The 23,016-nt window shown below is 40.4% G+C and overlaps 2 protein-coding genes across 4 annotated transcripts in view; both read left to right on the plus strand.

Moving 5' to 3' along the window:
• IFT57 (intraflagellar transport 57) overlaps positions 1 to 5,351 on the plus strand; it is a 36,653-nt gene extending 31,302 nt beyond the window's left edge. For all 3 annotated transcript variants that reach the window (XM_020806377.3, XM_020806376.3, XM_020806378.3), the window contains 2 exons: positions 4,093 to 4,159; positions 4,957 to 5,351. In XM_020806377.3, the coding sequence (XP_020662036.1) occupies positions 4,093 to 4,159; positions 4,957 to 5,138 (249 nt within the window). In that variant the 3' untranslated portion in view covers positions 5,139 to 5,351. The remainder of the gene's footprint in view (positions 1 to 4,092; positions 4,160 to 4,956) is intronic.
• Positions 1 to 23,016, plus strand: part of MYH15 (myosin heavy chain 15) — a 305,993-nt gene that overhangs the window by 173,851 nt on the left and 109,126 nt on the right. The gene's annotated exons all lie outside the window — the stretch shown is intronic.

Consider the following 23,016-nt stretch of genomic DNA (forward strand, 5'->3'; position numbering starts at 1 on the left):
TCCTGAACAAGCTTCAACTGTGCAAACATCTGAATTATAATTCTTCTGCTAGGTCTCTTCGAGCAGTACACTGAATTCCTTAATTAAATTTTTTACTTAACTCCTATTTCTAATTCTAAAATTATTCAGAATGAATGAGTCATTGTCCTTCTTTTTCAAAGAAATTTTGTAAAGCATTAGCTTTATTTTTATTATTTGTTTTGTAAAAAGTTATTAATATTAGAGTGCCTAAGTTGCATGACTAGGCAGGCCTCACAGGGCAATTGGTGAGTGTTTCAGCATCACCAAATCATGATAAATAATGGAATTTATCCCTAATAATCCAGTTTGCATTTAGATGCAGAAGGAAGTAGCAATTCATATGAACATGACATCTTTATTGACTAGGGTTATTGCGCAAAGATATTTAGGCACAAGAATCTATTGAAGACCTAACCCATGTTTTACGTCATAGTGTAAGAGTAATTTGGGTCACTATTTGTACATGTAGTTCTGAAGTCCCATCACCACTCCTGAGATGTCTCCCTTGGCTCTCTATTTTTGCCTTAATGAGTCCTTTATGTTTGTCCATGTGAAGTTGGGTGAGCTTTTCTGTGCAAAGTAGCTGAATCTCAAAAAAAAAATGGCTTTATAGAAGTTGCAAATTCTCTCTCATTGGAAATGAGATAGTAGTCTCCAGTGGAGACTAGAAAAGTTACTTTTTTTCCTATTTGTTTCCAGAATCCCCTAGCCAGCATAAGCAGTGGCCATACTGGACAGGGGATTCAGGGGTTGTAGTCCAAAAAAGTAACTTTTCCAGGCTCTGGTTCTCTAGTGCTAGAACTGGATTTTGTGGAAGTACATAGAGGTAAGTATATATTAGGATATTTCATCATTGTCTACTGATCGAGGTTCTCAAAGTCATTTTAAAAATAATTTAAAATACATTTTTTTTTAAAAAAATGAAGTAAATTATTATAGAGCTCAGATATTCCATTTGTGACTTTGCTTCTAAGCCTTTTTCCTTTGGCAAATCATAGAGGAAATGGTTGCTGCTGCAACAGCCAGTGCCATGCATGGGAGAGGGTTTCCATACACTGGCTGCTGCAGCTACAGCTATACTGTGTTTATCTAGTTGTAGACCGAAGAACCAGTAGTGAAGCAAAAGAGTTTACAAGCCACTGCCATTGATTGGACTTTTGTTTTTGTTTTGCCATTATACTTCTGGAACCTTGTGCCATAGAAGAGCCAGGTGCTTGGCCATTTCCTCTGGGCAGAGCATCTTTATCTAGGTTGCCATTTTGGCTGCATGTATCTCTTGGCTTCTGTTAGCAGGTGGGAGAGGCACAGTAGGTGTCACGCTAGCTGGAGTCCATCCTATCCCCGGCAGCCTCTCAAAAGAGGGGAGAAAAAGTAGCTTCTCATAATGTTTGTGTACCATACATTTCTTTTTAAAAGAATTTTTGAACTTTTTTGGTATCTTCTCTCAGCACATTCCTGTGTGTATGAAAATCTCTAATACAGAACAGTTCAGAGGCTCATTTTATACTGCAGCTTTAATTCTGTTCCGTGTTGGTGCAGTGGTTAAACCGCTGTACTACAGCCAAAACTGTGCTCACGACCTGGGGTTCAATCCCAGATAGCCGGCTCAAGGTTGACTCAGCCTTCTCTCCTTCTGAGGTCGGTAAATTGAGTACCCAGCTTGCGGGGGGGGGGGGCGGCAATGTGTAGCCTGCATTTAACTTGTAAACCTCCCAGAGAGTGTTTTGCTTTGCTTTCAACTTTATACAGAGAAATACGCTTCAAGTGCAAACTTGCAATGCTGTTTTCTTATTGGTAATGTTATTGGAGGGACACTTTTAGACTATTGTGATATATCATTTCTATTATTTATATTAAGCCTACTGCTTTGCATTGGCATAGTGGCCAAAATCCTATTAGTTGTTTAATAATTGCTGGGATAAAGGTAGTTGCTTAAATTGCAGTGGCAGATTGCTGCAACTTAATAAATCATCACTTGTGTTCCTCATTGCATGCCAAGTCATGTGACTGGTGTATGCCAAGAAATACAAGCAGCAGCTCCCTAAAAGTAGTGGCAGTTTGCCATAGCAGTTTCTCTTGTGTAAATAACAAGTGGGATTCTAACTAGTATTTCACACAGGTACAGTTATGTGAAAAAGAAAGTGCATCCTCTTTGAATTATATGGTTTTATGTATCAAGACATAATACAAATTATCTGGTCCTAAACAGATCTGAAAATTAGGTTAAATACAAACTCAGATGAGCAACAACACCTGACATAGCACACTGTGCCATGAGTTATTTAACAAAAATAAAGCCAAAATGAAGAAGCCATGTGTCAAAAACCAAGTACACCCTTACTGCTTCCATAGTAATTAAGAGACTAAGTAGCAGCCAGGTGCAGTAACCAAAGGCCCTTGAGTAATTTATCATCAGCAAGTGTGACCACCTCTATAAAAGCCCAAGTTTTAGCAGTTTGCTGGTCTGGAGTATTTAGGTGTGTGTTAACACAATACCAAGGGAGAAAAACATCAGCAATAATTTTAGAGAAGCAATTATTGCTGCCCATCAATCTGGGAAGAATTGTAAGGCATTTCCAAACAGTTTAAAGTCCATCATTCTACAGTGAGGAAGATTATTCACAAGTGGAAAACATTCAAGACAGTTGCCATTCTTCCCAGGAGTGGACATGTAAGCAAATTCACTCCAAGGACAGACTGCAATGCTCAGAGAAACTGCAAAAAGAAAAAAAAGAAGAATTATGACTCTGCAGCCTCAGTTAGCATGTTAAATGTTAATGTTCATGACAGTACACTTAGAAAAATACTGAACAAATATGATTGGTTTGGAAGGGTTGCCAGGAGGAAGCCTGTTCTCTCTAAAAAGAACCTGACAACACAGCTTAGGTTTGCAAAGTTGCATCTGGACAAACCACAAGACTTCTGGAAAAATGTCCTTTGGTCAGATGAGATCAGAGTGGAGATATCTGGCCAAAATGCACAGCACCACATTTGGTGAAAACCAAACACAGCATAGCAACACAAACACTGTCAAGCACAGTGGTGGAGGGCTGATGATTTGGACTTGTTTTGCAGCCCCAGGACCTGGGCACCTTTCAGTCATTGATCAACCATAAACTCCTCTGTATATGTAAGTATTCTAGAGTCAGATGTGATGCCATCTGTATGACAGCCAAAGCATGGCTAAAACTGAGTCATGCAACAGGCCAGTGATCCCAAGCACATCAGCAAATCTGCAACAGAATGGCTGAAAAAGAAAAGAATCAGGGTGTTACAATGGCCCAATCAAAGTTCAGACCTCAACCCAATTGAAATGCTGTGGTGGGACCTTATGAGAGCTGTGCCTAAACAAATGCCCATAAACATCAGTGGGCTGAAGCAATGTTGTGGAAGAGTGGGCCAAAATTCCTCCACAACAATGTGAGAATGTTAAAAGTCATGCAGAAAACAATTACTTCAAGTTATTGGCGCTAAAGATGGTTGAACCACAAGATGTACCTATTTTTCATACATGGCTTCTCTATTTTGGCATTTTGTTAAATAAATCATGACATGGTGTAATATGTCATGTGTTGATGTTCACCTGATTTACCTAATTTACCTAATATATCTAATTTTCAGACCTGCTAAGGACCAGATGATTTTTATTGTGTTCTGATATGTAAAACTATAGCATTCAAAGAGGGTGTACTTTCTTTTTCATATGACTGTATATTTTGTTTTGTTTTATGTGTTCCCTGCAGTCTTCCCCTCAAGTGCTCCCCATAAGCCGTTATGATGAATTTAATATTATCTAGTTCAATAAACCCAGTAGATTTTGTTAGAATAATTTTTTTCCAATGGGATACCTATAAAATCAATTTCTTCTTATGTACTAGCATCATTGTGAAATCAATCATTAACTTTATTTTCTCTAGGTCTTTTTACAGGTACTATTTTGGTCATGTTAAAAAGTTGGTTCAAAGATTGTGTTAGAGCTGTTTGTTCCATGAGGAATTGATGGTGATATGTTTTGTTTCAAAGTGTTTGCTTGGATTTAACATATGTAACTTCTTTACTTTTTCTTTGGAGATTACTGAAGAACTGGAGAAAGTGAAACAGGAGATGGAGGAAAAAGGAAACAGTATGACTGATGGAGGTAAGTTCATCCTTGTGGTCCTTCCTGGGGCAGACTTCACATCTTCTAAGCTAGTTAGTAATTCTCTAGCCTTAGGTCAAAGGCAAGACTCCAGTGCAGAAGAATAAAACAAATATATATCTCTGAGACACAGTGGGGTTCAGTACTCTGTTAGTGTATAGAACCTTTTGCCATATCCCAGATTTTAGCAGCGGCCTTTGTAGAAACAGGGAGCAATTGGGTATCTTCTATAGCTGATGCAGGAAGATCATTTGGCTGATAAAAAGATGTGTGTGTAGAAAATATCTATTGTGGCTTAATTCCATTTTAAAATTCTTACAACTCGAAACCTTAACTGGCCTTATGATGCATTATCGTTTTTTAAAAAAACCTTTTATGTGGCTGTATTCTGTCTTTAATCCTTTGAGATTTGTGAGGCTGTTGAAATAATGGGTATTTGGAAAAATTAATGGAATTTGTACCAGCATTTACTGAGAATGCTGCACTTTTTTTTTGCAATAGCCTTTTTCCCAAATGTACACTTAATATTATCACCATGAGTACTGAAAATGTATGTACATTTTTAATGCACATCTTCAGATCCAGAATGCCATGAAGATGGTAGTGTCTTCTAATTTTAAAATAGCTCCATGTGAAATGATGAATCTATAAAGTCGTGTCTCCAGAGTATTATCATTCTTTTGTTCATTTAGCTCACCGATTAGCAGAGGGAGTGAATTATGAGGGAAAAATAATACCTTTCTTTGTGTGGCAGAGTGACAGAAAAATGTACTGTTTTGCATTTTCCTTTTTAACAGCTCCTTTAGTAAAGATTAAACAAGCTTTAACCAGACTGAAGCAAGAAACCATTCAGATGGACATACGGATTGGTGTAGTGGAACATACATTACTTCAATCAAAACTGAAAGAAAAATCAAATATGACTAGAGATATGCATGCTACTATAATTCCAGATTCCTCCATTGTTGGTACCTATTAAATTTGCTTGGTGCTCTACATTTTAATGCTATGTAAATTAAATTTTGTAAAATAATATATATACTATGTACATTATGTATGTCACACAAACATTGTTAGAGAGCCATTATTTCTGCTTACATACATGACATAATGGTACATTTATGTCCAATATGATTTATTACACACTTTTTTGTAAAAAAAATTCATTATTAAAATATTAATAAGCCTTTTATATGTTAAAGAGTCTAAATGGAATGCAGAATTAATATTGAAAAGTAAATGACTGGTATTAAATTTACTGTTGCAAAATATATCACAATGTGAACTGAAAGAGGACAGATGACCCTTCTTGTTGACAGGATTTAGATTTAGACAGGAGTGTCTGAGACCATAAGATTTGGGAACTGAACCAGGCCCTGCACCTACTGCGACCGTCTCCACCACTGCTGCCTGCTGTACACAGAGATCTGAATCATCTTTGGGACCAAAAGAGCAGCAGCTGTCAGGACATGCCTCAGCATTATCCACTTCTCTATAATAGAAGCTGAGCTGAAAATGAGCATGGAGAGTATAGTGCAGTATGCTATATTAGCATAAACTAGAGTGGAACATGAAATCAGCAGCCTTCTTGAGTTTTTGCAGCCAAATAGATGTAGTGGCCTCTGAAATGGGAAGGAGAGGATGAAATTGTAAGCCGGCTGGACCAGATGTGGAAGTTGTTTAGGTACACTGGAGTAATTTGGAGGACAAATAGTAACAAGCTGGAAAATAACTTTCAGAACAAAGGAATATACTCACTTCTGCTTCTGTTTTTCTTTATTGGCATTTTAAAAATGGAAAGCTGCATTGTTCACAACCTAATTTTTATTAGAAGGTCATGGGGCAAGGCGAATGACTGGCAATTCTTTGTCTAACAGGATTGGAAGAGGGATTCCATTCCTCACCATTGAACAGAATCTGAAATTTACACCTCTGACCTGATTCTGCAGCTCCCATTTTGAAACTTTTATCAATGGAGCCTGGCATGTATGCCGGGTAGTGATTTTTGGAAACTTTGTTCCTTCTGCAGCATCCATAGCTCTGTGGTGCCCAGCTTGATGAAGACCTGTATAGGACTGAAAGCTAGCTTATGTCTGATATTTTAATGGCTGAATAAAAGCATCACCCACTTTTACTTTCAGATAGTTTACAGTATTTGGGGGTGGGGGAAACTGTTTGACAGTTCTGGTTTACTTAATTTATTCCTTGAATGACACCATTGCTTAATTTGATGGACTTCCTAACTTTGTTACCCCGGTGCTTCATCAATAAGGCTCTCCCTTGCGTTCATAGGTTTTCCTTTCCGAACCATTCCCCACCATCTAACATTGGTTGCCCTGTGGAAAAAGTTCAGAAGGGGAGGGAACAGACAGACAAGGTAGATGCTCCCCTCTTCTCTCCTCAACACTAGATCTTTACTAGATCTGGCTTGTGGGAAGAATTCTCATGATGTCTTATCTATTAATATTTAACACTGTGAGTTTATTAATAAATTCTGGTGTGACAAGTATGCTGCCTTGGAAGAATCTGTATCCTGTGAAATGAAGGATACAATTTATTATCATTAAATATATAATACCTTTCTTAACCTCACTGGGAAAGAACTGCTTCTCTGTTCTAGTACAATGGAGAAACCCTTCTTAAGATTTTCACTAATAATTCTTTAAGGAGCGTCTTTGTAATAGGTAAGTTTCAGTATCAGTGAAAAAGGCTGTGACTAGGTATTGAAAACATAAATAATTGACTTCCTTCTCTTGAAATTGTCTTTTAGATCTATTGTGTAATAGTGAGGTGTGTCCAAAGTTGTAAGAGGTGTATGGCAAATGGAGTAGTTAGCTTTTTTAAAATATTACTTCCTGGAACAGTACCTGTGGTGCTTTCCCCTGATTTACCTGTACTGTATATCATGTGGTTTCTGGGAAAGCTGCATCATCCAACTACTATTGGTTCTCTTAGATCTTAGGTGCTTTCACATCCTGCTCCATGAAGCAATTACTAGATGACATTTGTAGATACAGTTTCCAGTGCATCTGATATGCTGCTTCAGTGGTTGGGTCAGACCTCTTGCTAGGATTAGATTAGCTGACTACAGTGTATTTAAATACTGTAGTGTGTTGTATCAGTTGGTAGTGGATTGAGAACTAATTTGAGTTTATAATCAGGCGGTTTATTGCAAAACAAGATTTTTCACTTGTTGGCAAATATGTTTTGAAAGATGAAAGAAACTGCCTGTGATCTTGTGCTGTTTCTCACAATAAAACCACAGTGTATGGAGGTGCTAGGTGTACCCTTCCTTTTGTTTTCAGTACACACTAGATCACAATGGGTTTAAGGTTTGATATAGAGGTAGCAATGCTGACATCCGTTGTTCTCAACAGGGCCAAGCAGTTTATCCGATCAAACACAGTTAGTGCTTTAGGTTTAAGGATTATATGGGGACATGAGGCAGCCTGCTTGAAGACATAAATTTGGCAACCAAAAAAGGGCAGCAAATTGTCATTTGCTTATTTTACATTTTATCCATATGGAAGCTACAATTGTGATCTTCCACCCCCATTCAACATGCAAATGACTTGAGCTGTCTCAAGTTGTGGTACAAAAAGGCTGCAGTGTTGCATGTGAAAACCAGGTAACCTTTGTGCTTCACTTTTCCCATTGCTTGCATTAAAAGGACTGTGAATAAAACCAGAATACCTTCTAAGTAATTGAATTAATGTCAGGAATTAATTTTCAACCCTTCTTTTTTGGTTGCCTACTTAAATCCTCCCACTTTCATTACACAAACTTGTTCATTGTGTTCACTCATGAGCTCTGTTGTATTAGCATAATATTGTTGCGGCACATCTGCATTGAACATGGTTGTATTTCACTGCCAGAGACAGAATTATTAATGAAGACATTAGGGAATCTCTTGATGATAAAGAGTTCCTTGTAAGGCAGCAGGCCTCTCTCAATCTTCTTCTGCCTCAGTTGATGGACAAAGCTACTATACTCCAAACAGTGTCAGAACCATTGAACATTTTTCTTTAGGAAAAAAATGAGAATTTTTCAAAGAGAAAAGACATTCTGCTGTGGTTTTGAATGCAAGAACACGGGGTAGGGCAGGACATGCCATAATAAATATTGATACAAGTTTGGGGAGCCTTTTGTCCTCCAGATGTTTCAGTCTTCAATTCTTTCTATAGGCTGTACTTAGAGAAGGAGAAGAATTGCAGTTGTACAAAATATCTGGAAGGCAAAAAATCGCCCACCTCACACTAACAGTTTCCAGCATGCCTCCAGGCAGAAGTGTGAGCTTCTGGCATGGAGGGGGCGGAGTGGGTTTGAAAATGATTAACAGTACAATCTTTGGCGTGTCTAAAATTGATTCATTGCGTCCAATGGAACTTAACACTCAAATAAGGCTATTGCAGTCTCAATGAAATATTTGTGGACAGTGCTTGTTTTCAGTGTGGGGTCAATTCCAGGGTAACAGAGGCATACCCAAGTGCAAGATAAACTGGTGCAGGAGTTCTGGGGCCAGAGTCCAGGTCACCAGTCATGCAAACAAAAACATAGTCAAGCATTCTGAAAGACACAGTAAGTTACTGGCAAGCAGGATGAAGAGCCAGAAATAATGTCTCCCATGTAGACACACTCCTAAGCTGAATATATAGCTGGGCCACCTGAATGCCTTTTGTTTCTGATCATGGGGCATTCTTGGCAAAGATACTGGAGTGGAATTGCCGGTTCCTACCCCAGGTGGATTGCGTTTAGTCAGAACTCTCCACTATGACCTGTCCGTCTTGGGTGGCCCTGCACGGCATAGCCCATAGCTTCTCTTGAGTTACTCAAGCCCCCTCACCACGACAAGGCAGCAATCCATGAAGGGGATTGCAAAAAACGGTCTGAAACTCAACATCAAAAAAACTAAGATCATGGCCACTGGTCCCATCACCTCTTGGGAAATAGAAGGGGAAGATATGGAGGCAGTGACAGATTTTACTTTCTTGGGCTCCATGATCACTGCAGATGGAGACAGCAGCCCCGAAATTAAAAGACGCCTGCTTCTTGGGAGGAAAGCAATGACAAACCTTGACAGCATCGTAAAAAGCAGAGACATCACCTTACCAACAAAAGTCAGAATAGTCAAAGCTATGGTTTTTCCTCTAGTGTTGTATGGAAGTGAGAGCTGGACCATAAAGAAGGCTGACCGCCGAAGAATTGATGCCTTTGAATTGTGGTGCTGGAGGAGACTCTTGAGAGTTCCCTGGACTGCAAAGAGAACAAACCTATCAATTCTAAAGGAAATCAACCCCGAGTGCTCATTGGAAGGACAGATCCTGAAGCTGAGGCTCCAGTACTTTGGCCATCTCATGAGAAGAGAAGACTCCTTGGAAAAGACTTTGATGTTGGGAAAGTGTGAAGGCAAGAGGAGAAGGGGACGACCGAGGATGAGATGGTTGGACAGTGTCATCGAAGCAACCAACATGAATTTGACACAACTCCGGGAGGCGGTGGAAGATAGGAGGGCCTGGCGTGCTCTGGTCCATGGGGTCACGAAGAGTCGGACATGACTAAACGACTGAACAAACAAACAAACAAACCTGAATGCCACCCTAGGCTCAGCTGCAAGCATGCAGTCAGCTGGCAGGTTAGTTGCAGAGTTCAGTTTGGTTCAATGTTCCACTCAATGGTCTCTCCAGGAGCCTAGTATTCTTTGACTCAGCCCCATATCCGCCTGTCTGGGGGCTCACAATTCTGGCCTCTCAAAGGTCTACTATTATCTGAGCATTTGTGCTCCTGGTTCCTGGAGGATTCAGGGTCTGCTCGGTCCAGCAATTCCTTGCCTATGTTGTGTTTGGGAATCTCTGACTGGTGATGGCATGATGGATTATTAAGGTCATTTTTCCGAAAGCATGCATGTATACTATCCAAAACTGGGTTGTCACAAAATAATTATTTAACATGTACTATAGACATCTATAATGTAGAGTCAATGTCTTGAAAAGACTGGCATCTTCTGCCTCAACTGTGCCTCCCATCCAGCTGTGCTGATCAAAACTAGCCTATGCTGACTCTACGCTCCTGGCTGTTGAAAGTTATGCATCAGCTAGAAAATAAAACAGAACCCGTGAGATCCACACTATCTTCCACTACCTTGGACTAATAAGCCTACTGTGTCCACTGTAGCACATGCCATAATAAATTGTTAGTTTTTAATCTCTTCCTGTATTCACTGCAACAAACAAGCAAACATGACATCCTCTGTGAAAGAAGAGGGGTGACATTGAGAACAAAGCCATAGTGTTTATGCCATATAAATCCTTAATAAACACTGGCATGTTTTCATTATAATAATTGAGGCTAAAATGATAAGACTATTAAAACATGCACCTCATTTCCCAGTTCCAAGTTTTCCTTTCCCCACTGAATTTTTTTTTAGAAGAACATACAGCTGTCAGATAGTGGCTGTCGTTCTTTGTATCTTTCCACAGCTTCCAGGGCTGTCTGCATTTAAAACAGCAGCAGCATAATTTTTACAGCTACACAGATTAAAAATACATCAACCTCCATTTGTTTATAAGTGGTGGTTGTTTTTTCACACAAAAGGTCCAGGTTTTCAAAAAGTATCACTGTGGAGTAAAAACCGTGATGTAAGAAAAAGGAAATTATGAAAGGCCAGAAAGATGAGAGTTAAATGGTAGCTATGGATACAGAATGGTAGCTATTCTACAGAGCAGTGGTGATTCTTTCCCTGATGTATGGAATCCCTTCCTGGCACTCATTGGGTTCTTAGGACTTGCTGTTCTCTTTTTTTTATTTTATTTTTTTCTCCAGCTTTTTCCACAATAATTGGGACTAGATTTCATTTTTTAAAAAGTGAAATGTTAAATTCTCAAGGTACTAAAATTCCCCTTTACAACTAATATCACAGCTTGAACAAAATACTTGGTTATACCTATTCCCTCCTCAAGTGTATTTTCTATGCCGCAGGTTGAATTCAGCTATATAGATGGAGAGCAGTGCAGGTCTGATTGCAACGGCATGTATAGATCAGGGTTTTCTTCATTATTAACTTCTGTGGTACAGTGCCTGCAGCATACTGGGTCTTCTGAATGGCATGCTTACAGGTCCTCCCCCCCCCAAAAAAAAATCTGCTTCTGTGCTCTTTTGCTGTCAGAATTACAGGAATTGCTTTGGACTATAAAGCTATAACTATTAAGAACTGGATCAGACTTCAGGTTTACATTTCCAACGTTAGTTCCTTTTGAGGAAGGGGAGAAAAAAGAAGAAAAGACGTAGATTCTGTTCTCTTCCCAACTTGGGAGGGTAGGGATTCTGGAGTGCTTCTCCTGCAGTCTTCAAAGTTGCTGCCTGGGTTATTTATTTATTTAAAACAAAATGAATATACATTTCCCCTGTCATGTCTCATTTGGCTCCTAGTTAGCCAGTTCTTTTTGTCTATGTGAGTGAGTATTTGTAGAAGTTGGAACAACTTACAATTGTAGATAGATACAGACAGCATGAACCAGAGTTAGGTTATAATAATTAGTTCAGAACCCCGCATATGCCTGTCTTCAGTGTTGATCAGTACAAAGCAAAACGTACATCATAAATAATGTTAAAGATGCATGATGATGGTTGTCTTTCATAATTAAATATGACACCTGAGTGTCTCCTCCTTCCATGCTGGAGTTTTGGACGCAGCTGTGGAGACGGGAGAGTAGCTCTGGTCTGAATACAAACAGTGTAATCTGATCCAAGTAAGAGTAAACTGGGTGTTGACTGATCTCTGTTTCTTTTCTTCTCGTTTCCTTCCAATCAAATTATTTGGCTGGTGGTGCTCTCTGTGACAAACAGTTCTAATTTGGTATTTCTTCTGAACCAGTATACTAGCTGCTTCCTTTCAAAAATGTTACATGCTTTATAATTTTATACTGTATTTTACTGTTGGCTGTCATAAGCCATTGTCGGAAAGCCACTATCTTGAAAGGGATGTAAGAAATAAATTATGGGGAATGTTAAGGGATGTTCTGACGTGAAGCTTCTGTCAGGCAGCCACTCTGCTTGGGAAGGAGAGGATGTTGTCTATTGTTTGTCAACCTCCTATGTTTTCCCACTGTTTCTTACATCTTTTCTTCTTTCCTCAAAAAGTCTGTTCAGGAAGAAAAGATGGAATGGCTGCAACAGCGCCCTTCGGTTGTTACTAACAGGAATCCTCCATTTTTAAAAAATTGCTGTTGATTTAGCCTGGTGTGTGTGTGTGTGTGTCTGTGTCTGTGTGCAAATATATATACCATGTGTTTCTAATATTTTGTGCTCTGATTCTGCATTGCTAAGGAAGTGAAGAAGTAATGTTATGCATGCATAGCAGTTGTGTCCTAACACAATCTCAGTAACAGTAGGAGTAGAAGTCAGATACTTCAGAGTTCACATAATCATAGTATCATGAATCTGGAAGGGGTCTCTAAGGCCATCGAGTTCAACCCCCTGCTTGACGCAGGAATCCAAATCAAAGGATATCTGCCAGGTGGTTGTCTTAAGTTTCTCTTGAATGCCTCCAGTGTTGGAGCACTCATCACCTCTCAAGGTAATTGGTCCCACTGTTGTACTGTTCCAACAGTTAGGACAGTTTTCCTGATATTCAGCTGAAATCTAGCTTCCTGTAACTTGAGCCCATTTTGTGTGTCCTGCACTCTCAGTTGATTGAGAACAGTTCCTTGAAGGGCTCTCTGTTCTGTTGACTCCCTTCATATCAAGTCAGATTGGATGATATGCTTAGCACACTATTCACAGAAGTGCTCTTTCAAGATATTCATTTATTTAAAACAAAACCCAAGGCAGCTTAGAATAATTAAAAGATATTTGAAAGCTAAAAAGAGGTATACAAATATTTAAAATTATTTATTTATTTTATCCTACCCTGCAAATCTAGACCAAAGGTCTACTTTTTAATAAGTATTATATTAAAAAGATCAAACAATGAAATACTAAAAACACATTTAAAAACAGCAGAGCACAACAATCCATTTAAAGGGTGAAAGATGTATTGTTTCCTGTAGTACATGATTTTCTTCTATGTATCTTTCATTCAGTGTGATTTATGTTTGGGCACTGGGAGATAAACAGGTATTTAATGCTCAAGTGAAGATTGTCTAGGCATGTATCTCTGAGCAAATCATGTTGTGAGAGGCACCATGTATTCATTGAAGATAATAAGAATTCCCCTTCATGTCTAATGTAACCCTGATACAGTCAGGGTTGACTTCTCCTGACCTTTCTCTGCATGCAGTTTTTGTCCTGGTCATATACCTGTAGTCAGCAAAACTGAACTTCCTTTACTAGATGTGCTGCTGTTGTTGATTTCATGAAAACTTCCTCTTCATTTTGAAATAGAGAGTAGCCCTTATCTGATTACAATAGCATGATGTGATCTAGACTTTTACTGATTTTAGGCATCCAACTTCCGTACAAAGCTGACTATTTGAGCTATCTCTTACAGCTCAGTGCACTAGGGGCTACTAGCAGCTTATTAACTCCAGATAAAGCATTCTGATGCAAAGAGTACATCTAAAATTGTTTGCTGGGTTGCAATACAGGTTTTCTCCTAAGAATAATAATAGTATAGGAATCATTGGATCCATTGCTTTTTCTTTCATTGATACAAATGCAGATCTCTTAATAAAATGCAAGTTACTGGAAGTATTTAAAAGAAATGCAGCTGATACTTCGAGAGCAGCATTGAAGCCTTGTTGTTATCTGATGTTCCTTGTAACACTGCTTTTGTGATCCAGCACAAGCAAGGAGTTTTGATATGAGAGACATTATCTGACCTTTAAATTAGCCCGTATTTTTATCATTTCTAAAATAGTACCTCACTGCTGATACAAATTGCTATCCCATAAGAACAGACTCACTATCTTGACTTCTGAAATTATTCCAAGTGATTAAATACCTACACACACACACACACACACACACAGACGGAGAGGCTTAAACACAACCATTAAAGAGAGATACATTTAATTATAAATTGTGTCTATGACAAAGCAAACTTTTATTCAGCATTTACTAATTAGACCCAACTGCATATTTTTAAAGACATCTTTGTATCAAGTTTTTCAGTGTTTATATCTGCCTTTTTTCTCTCATTAATTGTGAAGCAAAAGCTTTAAGTATGCTTTTAATTTTGAATCACCCAGTTTGATACCTCTTCATCTCTCGCCACATTTTTAGAGATGAGTATCTCAACATTTTGTCTTTGAATATTATCCAAACTGTCTCACAAGCTGAATTTGGATATCTTAGCTGGAGTTCATTGAAAATTGTTTCTTCTGTCCTCCTTCTTGTTGTTTGACTTCTTTCATTTCCTTTTTTCTGCAACAAGCTCAGCTGCAGGAAAGGGTAGGACTCGTTGGGCCATGGAGCGAAATCTGAATTTCCTGGGATCCTAGTCCAACTTTCCGTTCCTCCACAGGGCAGTGCTCACTTCCTTGTTACTCCAACTTTTCTACAGGATTTTAACCTATTGTTAAGTATGTACAGTTTTTTTTAATGAATGTGAGGTATTATTGTGCTTCTCTGACCATGATACAACATGCCAGGAAATGGCCCAATACTGCTGCACAACACTATGCCCATGTTGCCAGCTGGAAAAAGGATGCCAGACTTTACATAAGATAGGGCAGCCTGGATGTTGACAAACACCAATGTCAATAGTCAAGATGTTCTTCAGGATATCCTCTTGTGCTCACTACCATTCACAAAGAGACATCGATCAGGAAAATCCCAGAAGATGACTCATTTTTTTCATCAGTTAACCACTTCTCACTCAAGCACAAAGCAATTGTTTGGCCTGTTGTTCAACAAGTTCTCTAAGACTATATTGCCAGGAAAAGTGGGGTGGGGACAGTAGGACGAGAAGAAGATCTAACATGGGACAGATAGACTCAATAAACAAAACCACAGCTGTTAGTTTGTAAAACCTGAGCAGAGCTTACTGGAAAAGACAATATTGCTAGGAAGAAGCGAGACCAATTGGAAGTTGTGTGTGTGGTATTACAATGACCAGAATGAATAACTCAGCGTAAACTGCAGATAACTGAAACTGCAGAAACCGAAACCATGGATACAGGTTTCTACTGTATCTCCCTTCCCTGCCTATGAAGCTACTTTGTACCTACATTTTAGTGCTCTTGCTGAAAAGCCTGTAGCACACAAGATCAGTGTTAGGACAAATACAGCTGCTTCTCTCATTTGACCTTTTTTTTCTTTTTGAGGACCACCATACATTCCTTGCAGCCTGGATTCTTTCCAAATAAAAAAAGCAGGCAAGACCACTTTCAGTATAAGCAAGCTCGGTTTTTTCAATTTACATGAACTATTTTATATATGCAGAGATTTAGGGTTGCCTGTTTCTGAATAGGAGGGTAAAACAGTTTTACTTTTTAAAAAAAAGAATCGTAACTTGAAAACCCTTTGTTCAGACTTCCCAAATTTGGCACAGAGCTTGTTCAGCAATAATAATGGTCTTTCCTATGGCTTTAACTAATGGTAGCAGGAGCTGCAAGCTAAACTTTCATGACACATTGGATAGTATTCTTTCATCCTTGGGCCTGGCCATCCCTGGAAGGCACCTCTGAAAAATCCTGACTCTGCATTCAGTCCTTGGGGTGCAAAATGTTTTCGGGCTGAGACTTTCAGGGACAGAGGCAAGGTGTGGCAGGTTTCCTGTTGCCTAACTGTGCCCAAACATAATTTGCATAGCCCTGCACATTCTCCTTCATGCAGCCTGTATAACCTCTCTTCTTGTAGAATGGGTCCATATACACAAGCGCTAGGCACCAAGAGCATTGTTGCACACCTTAATTATAGGATGTTATGGGGAAATGGTCTGAGGAACTGTGATGTTCCCAACTAAGTGGATCCCCAGTGTGGTGTAGTGCAGTGTTCCCCAACCTTTCTTGGTCCACGGACCAGCTGGAGGAGGCGGGGCACCCCCTGCACTCGTGCGCATACACAAACAAGCACACACGCTCTCTTACACACGTGTGCGTGCATCCTTGCGAGTGCTGTGCCACCATTTGCACTCGCAAGCAAGCAAGTGCTCGTGCGCATGCACAAATGGTGATACAGTGCTCGTGCAGGCACCTGCCCACCTGAGCACATGCACAAACAGCAGTGTGGCGCTCATGTGGGCCCACGTGCACCTGTGTGCATGCACAAATGGCGGCGCAGCAGTCACACAGGCATGCAGGAGCACGCACGCAGGTGCAAACGGGAGGTGCAGGGGTGAGTGCATGGGGGTGGGATGTCTATCTTAGCGGTCGAGTCTGGGCCAGGCCATGGACCAGCTCTGGGCCGCAGACTGGGGGTTGGGAACCTCTGATGTAGTGGACAGAGTGATGGACCAGGACTATGGAGAACAGGGTTCAAATCCCCACTTCGCCACGGAAACTCACTGACGGAGTGGAACTAGCAAAACCACTCCTCAAATATCTCACCTTGAAAGCCCTATGAGGATCTCTATAAGTTGGTTCAGACTTGATGGCACAGAATACACACACACACACATGGACAAGTGATCTGAAGAATTGTGATGTTCCCAACTGTTTGTACAGGTAAGCACTTGATGAGCATGCATTACAAACAAGCAGCCACTGTTTTCACACAGTGTTTCCTCACCATGTACTTTTTTAAATGGGGGTCCTGGTTTTTAAAATGCATTTTGAGAAACACACTTCTCCCTTCAACTACACTGGGCAAAATTCATGTATAACTCTTATGCCCCCCCCAAAAAGTAACTATAAAGCACAACCAGTTAACACACACACACCCTTGACCCATGCCAGCCTCCTAGCAGGCCCCAGCACCCTCGCTGGCTTAACCATGTAGAGCCACCATGCCTGGAGAGGGGGGCCGGTTGGGCCACTGCCATTGGACCAGGGTCCATTGTACTGCCCATTGACACCTACTCTCTGTTTCCTGGTTCTCAACCAATTCTCAGTCCATAAGAGGACCTGCCCTTCTATCCTCTGACTGTGGAGTTTTCTCAGCAGCCTTTGGTGAGGGACCACATCAAACGCCTTCTGAAAATCCAGATACACAATATCCACTGGTTCACCAGCATTCACATGCCTGTTGACCTTTCCAAAGATCTCTAAAAGGTTTGTGAGGCAAGACTTACCCTTACAGAAGTCGTGCTGATTTTCTCTCAGCAAGGCTTGTTCTTCTGTGTGTTTTAAGATTTTTATCTTGGATGAAGCTTTCCACCATCTTCCATGGAACAGACATTAGGCTAACTGACCTGTCGTTTCCCAGATTCCCCCCTCCTTCCCTTTTGAAAGATTGGCGTGACATGTGCTATCCTGCAGTTCTCAGGCACTGTGGGCATTTTAAGGGACAAGTTGCATATTTTAGTTAAGAGATCAGCAACTTCATTCCTCAGTTCCTTAATAACCCTTGGGTGGATGCCATCTGGGCCCGGTGACGTACTGATCTCCAATTTATTGATTAGGTCTAAAACATCCTCTCTTTTTACATGTATCTGATTTAATTCATTAGTCAGGAGGGGCTGTTTGGGCAGCGGAATCTGTCCAAAGTCTTCTGTCGTGAAGACAGATGCAAAGAACTCATTTAATTTCTCTGCAAAATCCCCCTTTATCTCCTCTATACCTCCCTCACCATCCAGAAGACCAGCTACTTGTCTGGCAGGTTTCCTGCTTCTAACATATTTAAAGAAGCTTTTATTATTCCCCTTTATATTGCTGGCCATATGTTCCTCAAAGTCTTTCTTTGCTTTCCGTATCATCTTCTTACATTTCTTTTGCCAAGTTTGTGTTCCTCTTTATTTTCCTCATTTGGGAAGGATTTCCATTTATGGAAGGACACCTCCTTGCCTTTTAAAGCCTCTCTAAAGCAGTTTGTTAACTATGCCAGCATACTCTTGGACTTAGTTTCTGCCTTTGCAGTATACACTTCTGCTGGGCCTCTACTACCATTCACTATCTTTGTCCAGATCTTAAATAAACACAAAGTACCATGATTATTTAATTTCCAGATTTCCAGGCTGGGCATTTTGTTCTTCCATTTGATTTTCATGAGATGAGATGATGCAGGCTGTGACCTCTTTAGTGTATTTCATATAATACAGGGCACAATTTTGATATGCACAGTCGGCATGCAAATAAATAACCCTGTGTATTCATTTTGCCAGATATTTTTTTCACTCTGCTCACCATTTGTTCTGAAAAGAAGTGGCACGATTGCGCAATACAGCTATCTGCAAGGTTGCCATTTGTGGCTACAGTTGAAGGTTATCTGGATAATAAACAAGGCTCTGAAAGTACTCTCACTTATTTGCTGTGAATTAGAGCCACTTGATGTTTCCTTACTGAACACATACCAAAAGTGCTAGTCCTGTATTCACTTAGTTGAGAATATGTGGCATTGAACTCAGTGGGACGTTGGACTCACTATCATGAGCAAAGTGGTCTTCACAGAAAAATGGAAGGGAAGTCACATGCCTCTCCTATTTGACCTCAGATATATTTGTGATGAAGTGTGTGTAAGCATAAGCTGGGGAAAAAAATAGCACATACAAAGATTGAAGCAAATCCATTGCCATATATAACTTTGCAGTGGGGGAGAGCAGGCATGGCTGTGGATGCCATAAATAAGGTCACAAGTCTGGATTGTGACAAGTTCAATTTTTGTGGACGTCAATATTTGAATTAACATATGAAGCAGAACCCTTGGGTCATGTCCACATCTGAAACCTTACAATTTTTCCAAAAGCTGCACAACCCTGTCAATAAGCAAGACGGCTAAAAAGGCCCAGAAGATGGTATAGATCCAACAAGGAGTATCTGTGTCTGAGTATCGAACAAGGAGACCATATATCACCCTGTGTACAATTATTACTTTATTTGCCTCAAGACTGAATGCTAGCAGTAGCTGGGTGTTGGTGTTGGTGGGTGGATAGGTCTAAAGCAAAGTGGGACGGCGAAGTATACATTGAAATAATTTATCCCATGACATATCTTAAATTGCAAGAAAATAGCCTCTCAGTTATTTTAATAAATAAGCTGTAAGGAGATTAAATATTCTTACTGTTAAAGCTATTAGGTCCTCCACCCACCACCGCCACCAAATATCTATACTGTTCTTGTAGTAAACTGTTAAAAATTCAGGCCCCGCTCTACCATTAAGTGAAGTGAGGTGGCCACAAAGTGAGGCAGCAGCAAAGTGTTGGAAGATAGTGTCATAATTAGCCTGCACCCAGCTTTCATCCCTCAGCTAGCCTGATGTCCTTAGTTGCATTGGAAGAGACTGTGTCTGGTTATTATTCCTGAAGAAAGATCCTGTTGGTTTCGTTGACTGGAAGAAGGGTTGGGGTGAATGACATTTCAGACTTTGTCCAAGGCAGCAGTTTTAGGCCATCTCAGATATTTCAATTGTGGCCCTTGGCAACTGCATCTAACAAGTTAATGATCTCCATCTAGCACAGCTGAAAATGTATGTCCCAAATTTGATTTACACATGTGAAACTGTACACACTGCCTGAAATCCCATTGCAGGCATCCCCTAAGAACATTTGCTAGCTAGTAACACACTAAAAGTTATGAAGTTATTTTTTGACTAAGCAACAGGATTTCAGTCATTGTTTTAATAACCTTGCCCTAGGTAAAGGTAAAGGTTCCCCTTGATAATTTTTTCCAGTCGTGTTCGACTCTAGGGGGCGCTGCTCATCCCCGTTTCCAAGCTATAGAGCCAGCGTTTGTCCGAAGACAATCTTCCGTGGTCACATGGCCAGTGCGACTTAGACACGGAACGCTGTTACCTTCCCACCGAGGTGGTCCCTATTTATCTACTCACATTTCCATGCTTTCGAACCACTAGGTTGGCAGGAGCTGGGACAAGAGATGGGCACTCACTCTGTCACATGGATTCAATCTTACAGCTGAAGATCTAGAGACCTTACAGCACAGAGGCTTATGCTGTTTAACCCGCAGCGCCACCACGTCCCAACCTTGCCCTAGGTAAAGGTAAACGTTTCCCTTGACATTTAGTCCAGTTGTGTCCGACTCTAGGGCACGGTGCTCATCCCCGTCTCCAAGCTGTAGAGACAGTGTTTGTCCATAAACAGTTTCCATGGTCATGTGGCCAGTGCGACTAGACATGGAATGCCGTTACTTTCCCACCATGGTGGTACCTATTTATCTACTCGCATTTACATGCTTTCGAACTGCTAGGTTGGCAGAAGCTGGGACAAGTGACGGGAGCTCACTCCGTCGTGTGGATTCAATCTTGTGACTGCTTGCAGCACAGAAGCTTCTGCAGTTTAATCCACAGCACCACCACGTCCCCTATATAAAACCTTGCCCTACCCATCCCTAAACAGTATAACATAGCAGCTGCATAGACTAACCTCAAAGGTGTTTGGTTGGTCCCTGTCTACTGCCCTTCATATGGAAGCAAAGACTTCTATATTTATATAAGCTTTAGGCATCTGGCTGCTGCAGTAGGGGGTTTTCATTGGTATGTATGTATGTATGTATGTATGTATGTATGTATGTATGTATGTATGTATGTATGTATGTATGTATGTATGTATGTATGTATGTATGTATGTATGTATGTATGTATGTATGTAGACTGCACTACTTTTCTCTTTTCCTTCCTGATGTGTTTTAGCATTTTTTAAAATTTTAATCTGGTAATTTTTTAAATTTGGTAATACATTGAACTCTGATTTAATGTAAACGATAACTTATATGAAGAAACAGTACAATGACTATATACCTAACTTTGCCTACTTGCCATTTTAAAAGAGTGTCTAGAGCGGAAAATGATTTAAGACTCATACTGTCTTTTGATAAAATGGAAGGGTCTAAGGGGGGTGTTAAAGGTCCACCAGGAAACTTTCTCCAGATGTCACATTTTATCCTCTCAGCATTAGACCAATACTGCAACAACCCATCTAGCATTTCTGTACAGAGTCTTCAAGGTCTTCAAAAGCATTTCATATGCATTATCTCAGACATCCGGAGAGTAGGTCAGTGTTAGACGTAGGTCAATATGATTATTATCCCTCCCTTACAAAAGCTGAGACAGTAAGTGGCCCTATGGAAGCAGCGGTGAGTTCATGGCAGGGGCAAAGTTTGAAGCAAGGTTTGACTTTTCTGCATCACAGCTTCGTCTGTTCTTACCTCCCCAGTTACACTAGCTCAGCCTCTTGGCAAGAGTCACCAGTCATTTCACGGTTATCTCCTGGGAGGCATTTTGACATACGAGAAACAGCTTTTAACTGCTTGTCCACTATCCAATTGTTCTTATGCTCTCTGAGCTGAATGCCGTTATGGGCTCATACACTGCATAATATCAGCATGAGCCTACTCTGCTCGCATAAGATAACCCGGGGCCAGTTTCACAGGGTACAAAAAGGCCATCTGCATGAAGCCCACAAAACAGGAAATATGTTTATAATTGGAGTTTTGAAAAGTTACTTTCTTGGAATTCAGCTCCCAGAATCCCCCAGCTAACATGGCCACTGGGAAGAGTCGTCCAGCAGATTGGCCAAACTGTGTATATAATCCAGGGGAAGGGGAATCTTCGAGCTATCAACTATTGTTGCACTGCAACTCCTATCGGTCCAAAGAGTTGATGAAGGATGAAGCAAGACCGCATATTCCCCATCCCTGCTTGAATGGACTTTTACAGTGTCCCTGCAAAGAAATGTTCTCGTTTGTGCCAACTGGTGCACTAGATCCAAGAGAAGTTTGTCGCATTGTGGATGGAGGAGGAGCAGCAGAAGCGGATGGTCATTCTGCTGGTCTCCAGTAGGGTTTCTCTAATGGTGACTGCCAAGGATGAAAGGTACATCTCTGTGGGATATCACGGGGGCGTGCCACCTCGTCTAATTTCTTCAGTACAGTTGCTTTCTACTAATGGCCATTTTGTAATTGACAGGGCTCATAAAACATCTGAGCCTTTTAATGTCTTTGATCTGTACATGAACTTGCCATTGCTGATTCTAGGGCTATGTAGGGCTTTGTGCTGCTATTCAGGCTTTGCAAATAGATTGCCCATGTCTGCAGAGCAATCCGATGGCACCGCAGTGCATGGAAGGTGTTCCTCCCCCCCATCTTCTTCCCTTTATTGAGACAACAAATAGCCACAGTGCCCCTTTTATAAGAAAAGCAACAACATCGGCTTAACAGAGAAGCAGCACAAAGGCTGCTCTAAAAAAAAAAAAAAGCAATTATCTGTGTCATTTATTCTGCTGATGGATCAATGGGAAACAGAAGCAGCATTAAAGCTAAATCAGTCACTTCAGATTAAGTTCATGCCCAGTGCTTGTGTCTGAGGCAAGGGACTCAGTCCATATGATTAATAAAATTAAGAACTATTTTTGTCACTTGCTGGTAATGAAATATTCTGGGAGGCCAAATGTTGGCGGGTAAGGTAATCATTGAACTCAGATTACTCAGACGGATGGGAGAAGAAAACAATTCATCAAGTATTCAGTGTTATTAGTGGGTTAGGGCAAAGAAAGCCTCTGGACTGAAATTCTAGGCAGATTTAAAGTCAAACTGGATTCATTGCTACCTATAACTTTCAGCACTGATTAGAGTATTTTTCAAGGTTGTTGAAAAACACTCTCTTGTAGCCACTGTCCCCTGTTCTCCAGCAATAGTGTGGGAATATGGGTCAAATTAGAAATTAAGGGAAATTTGTATTCCTTGAAATTAGTATATTTTTCCTCCACAACTTGATGTCATCAGAGAAAGGTCCTCAACAATCATACTTGCAAATTAAATTGATATTTACCTCTCAGTAATGAATCACAAAATAAAACATACTAAATACAAGTT

This window comes from Pogona vitticeps, chromosome 3 (genome assembly GCF_051106095.1).
Source record: "Pogona vitticeps strain Pit_001003342236 chromosome 3, PviZW2.1, whole genome shotgun sequence".
NCBI classification, from domain to species: Eukaryota; Metazoa; Chordata; class Lepidosauria; order Squamata; family Agamidae; genus Pogona; species Pogona vitticeps.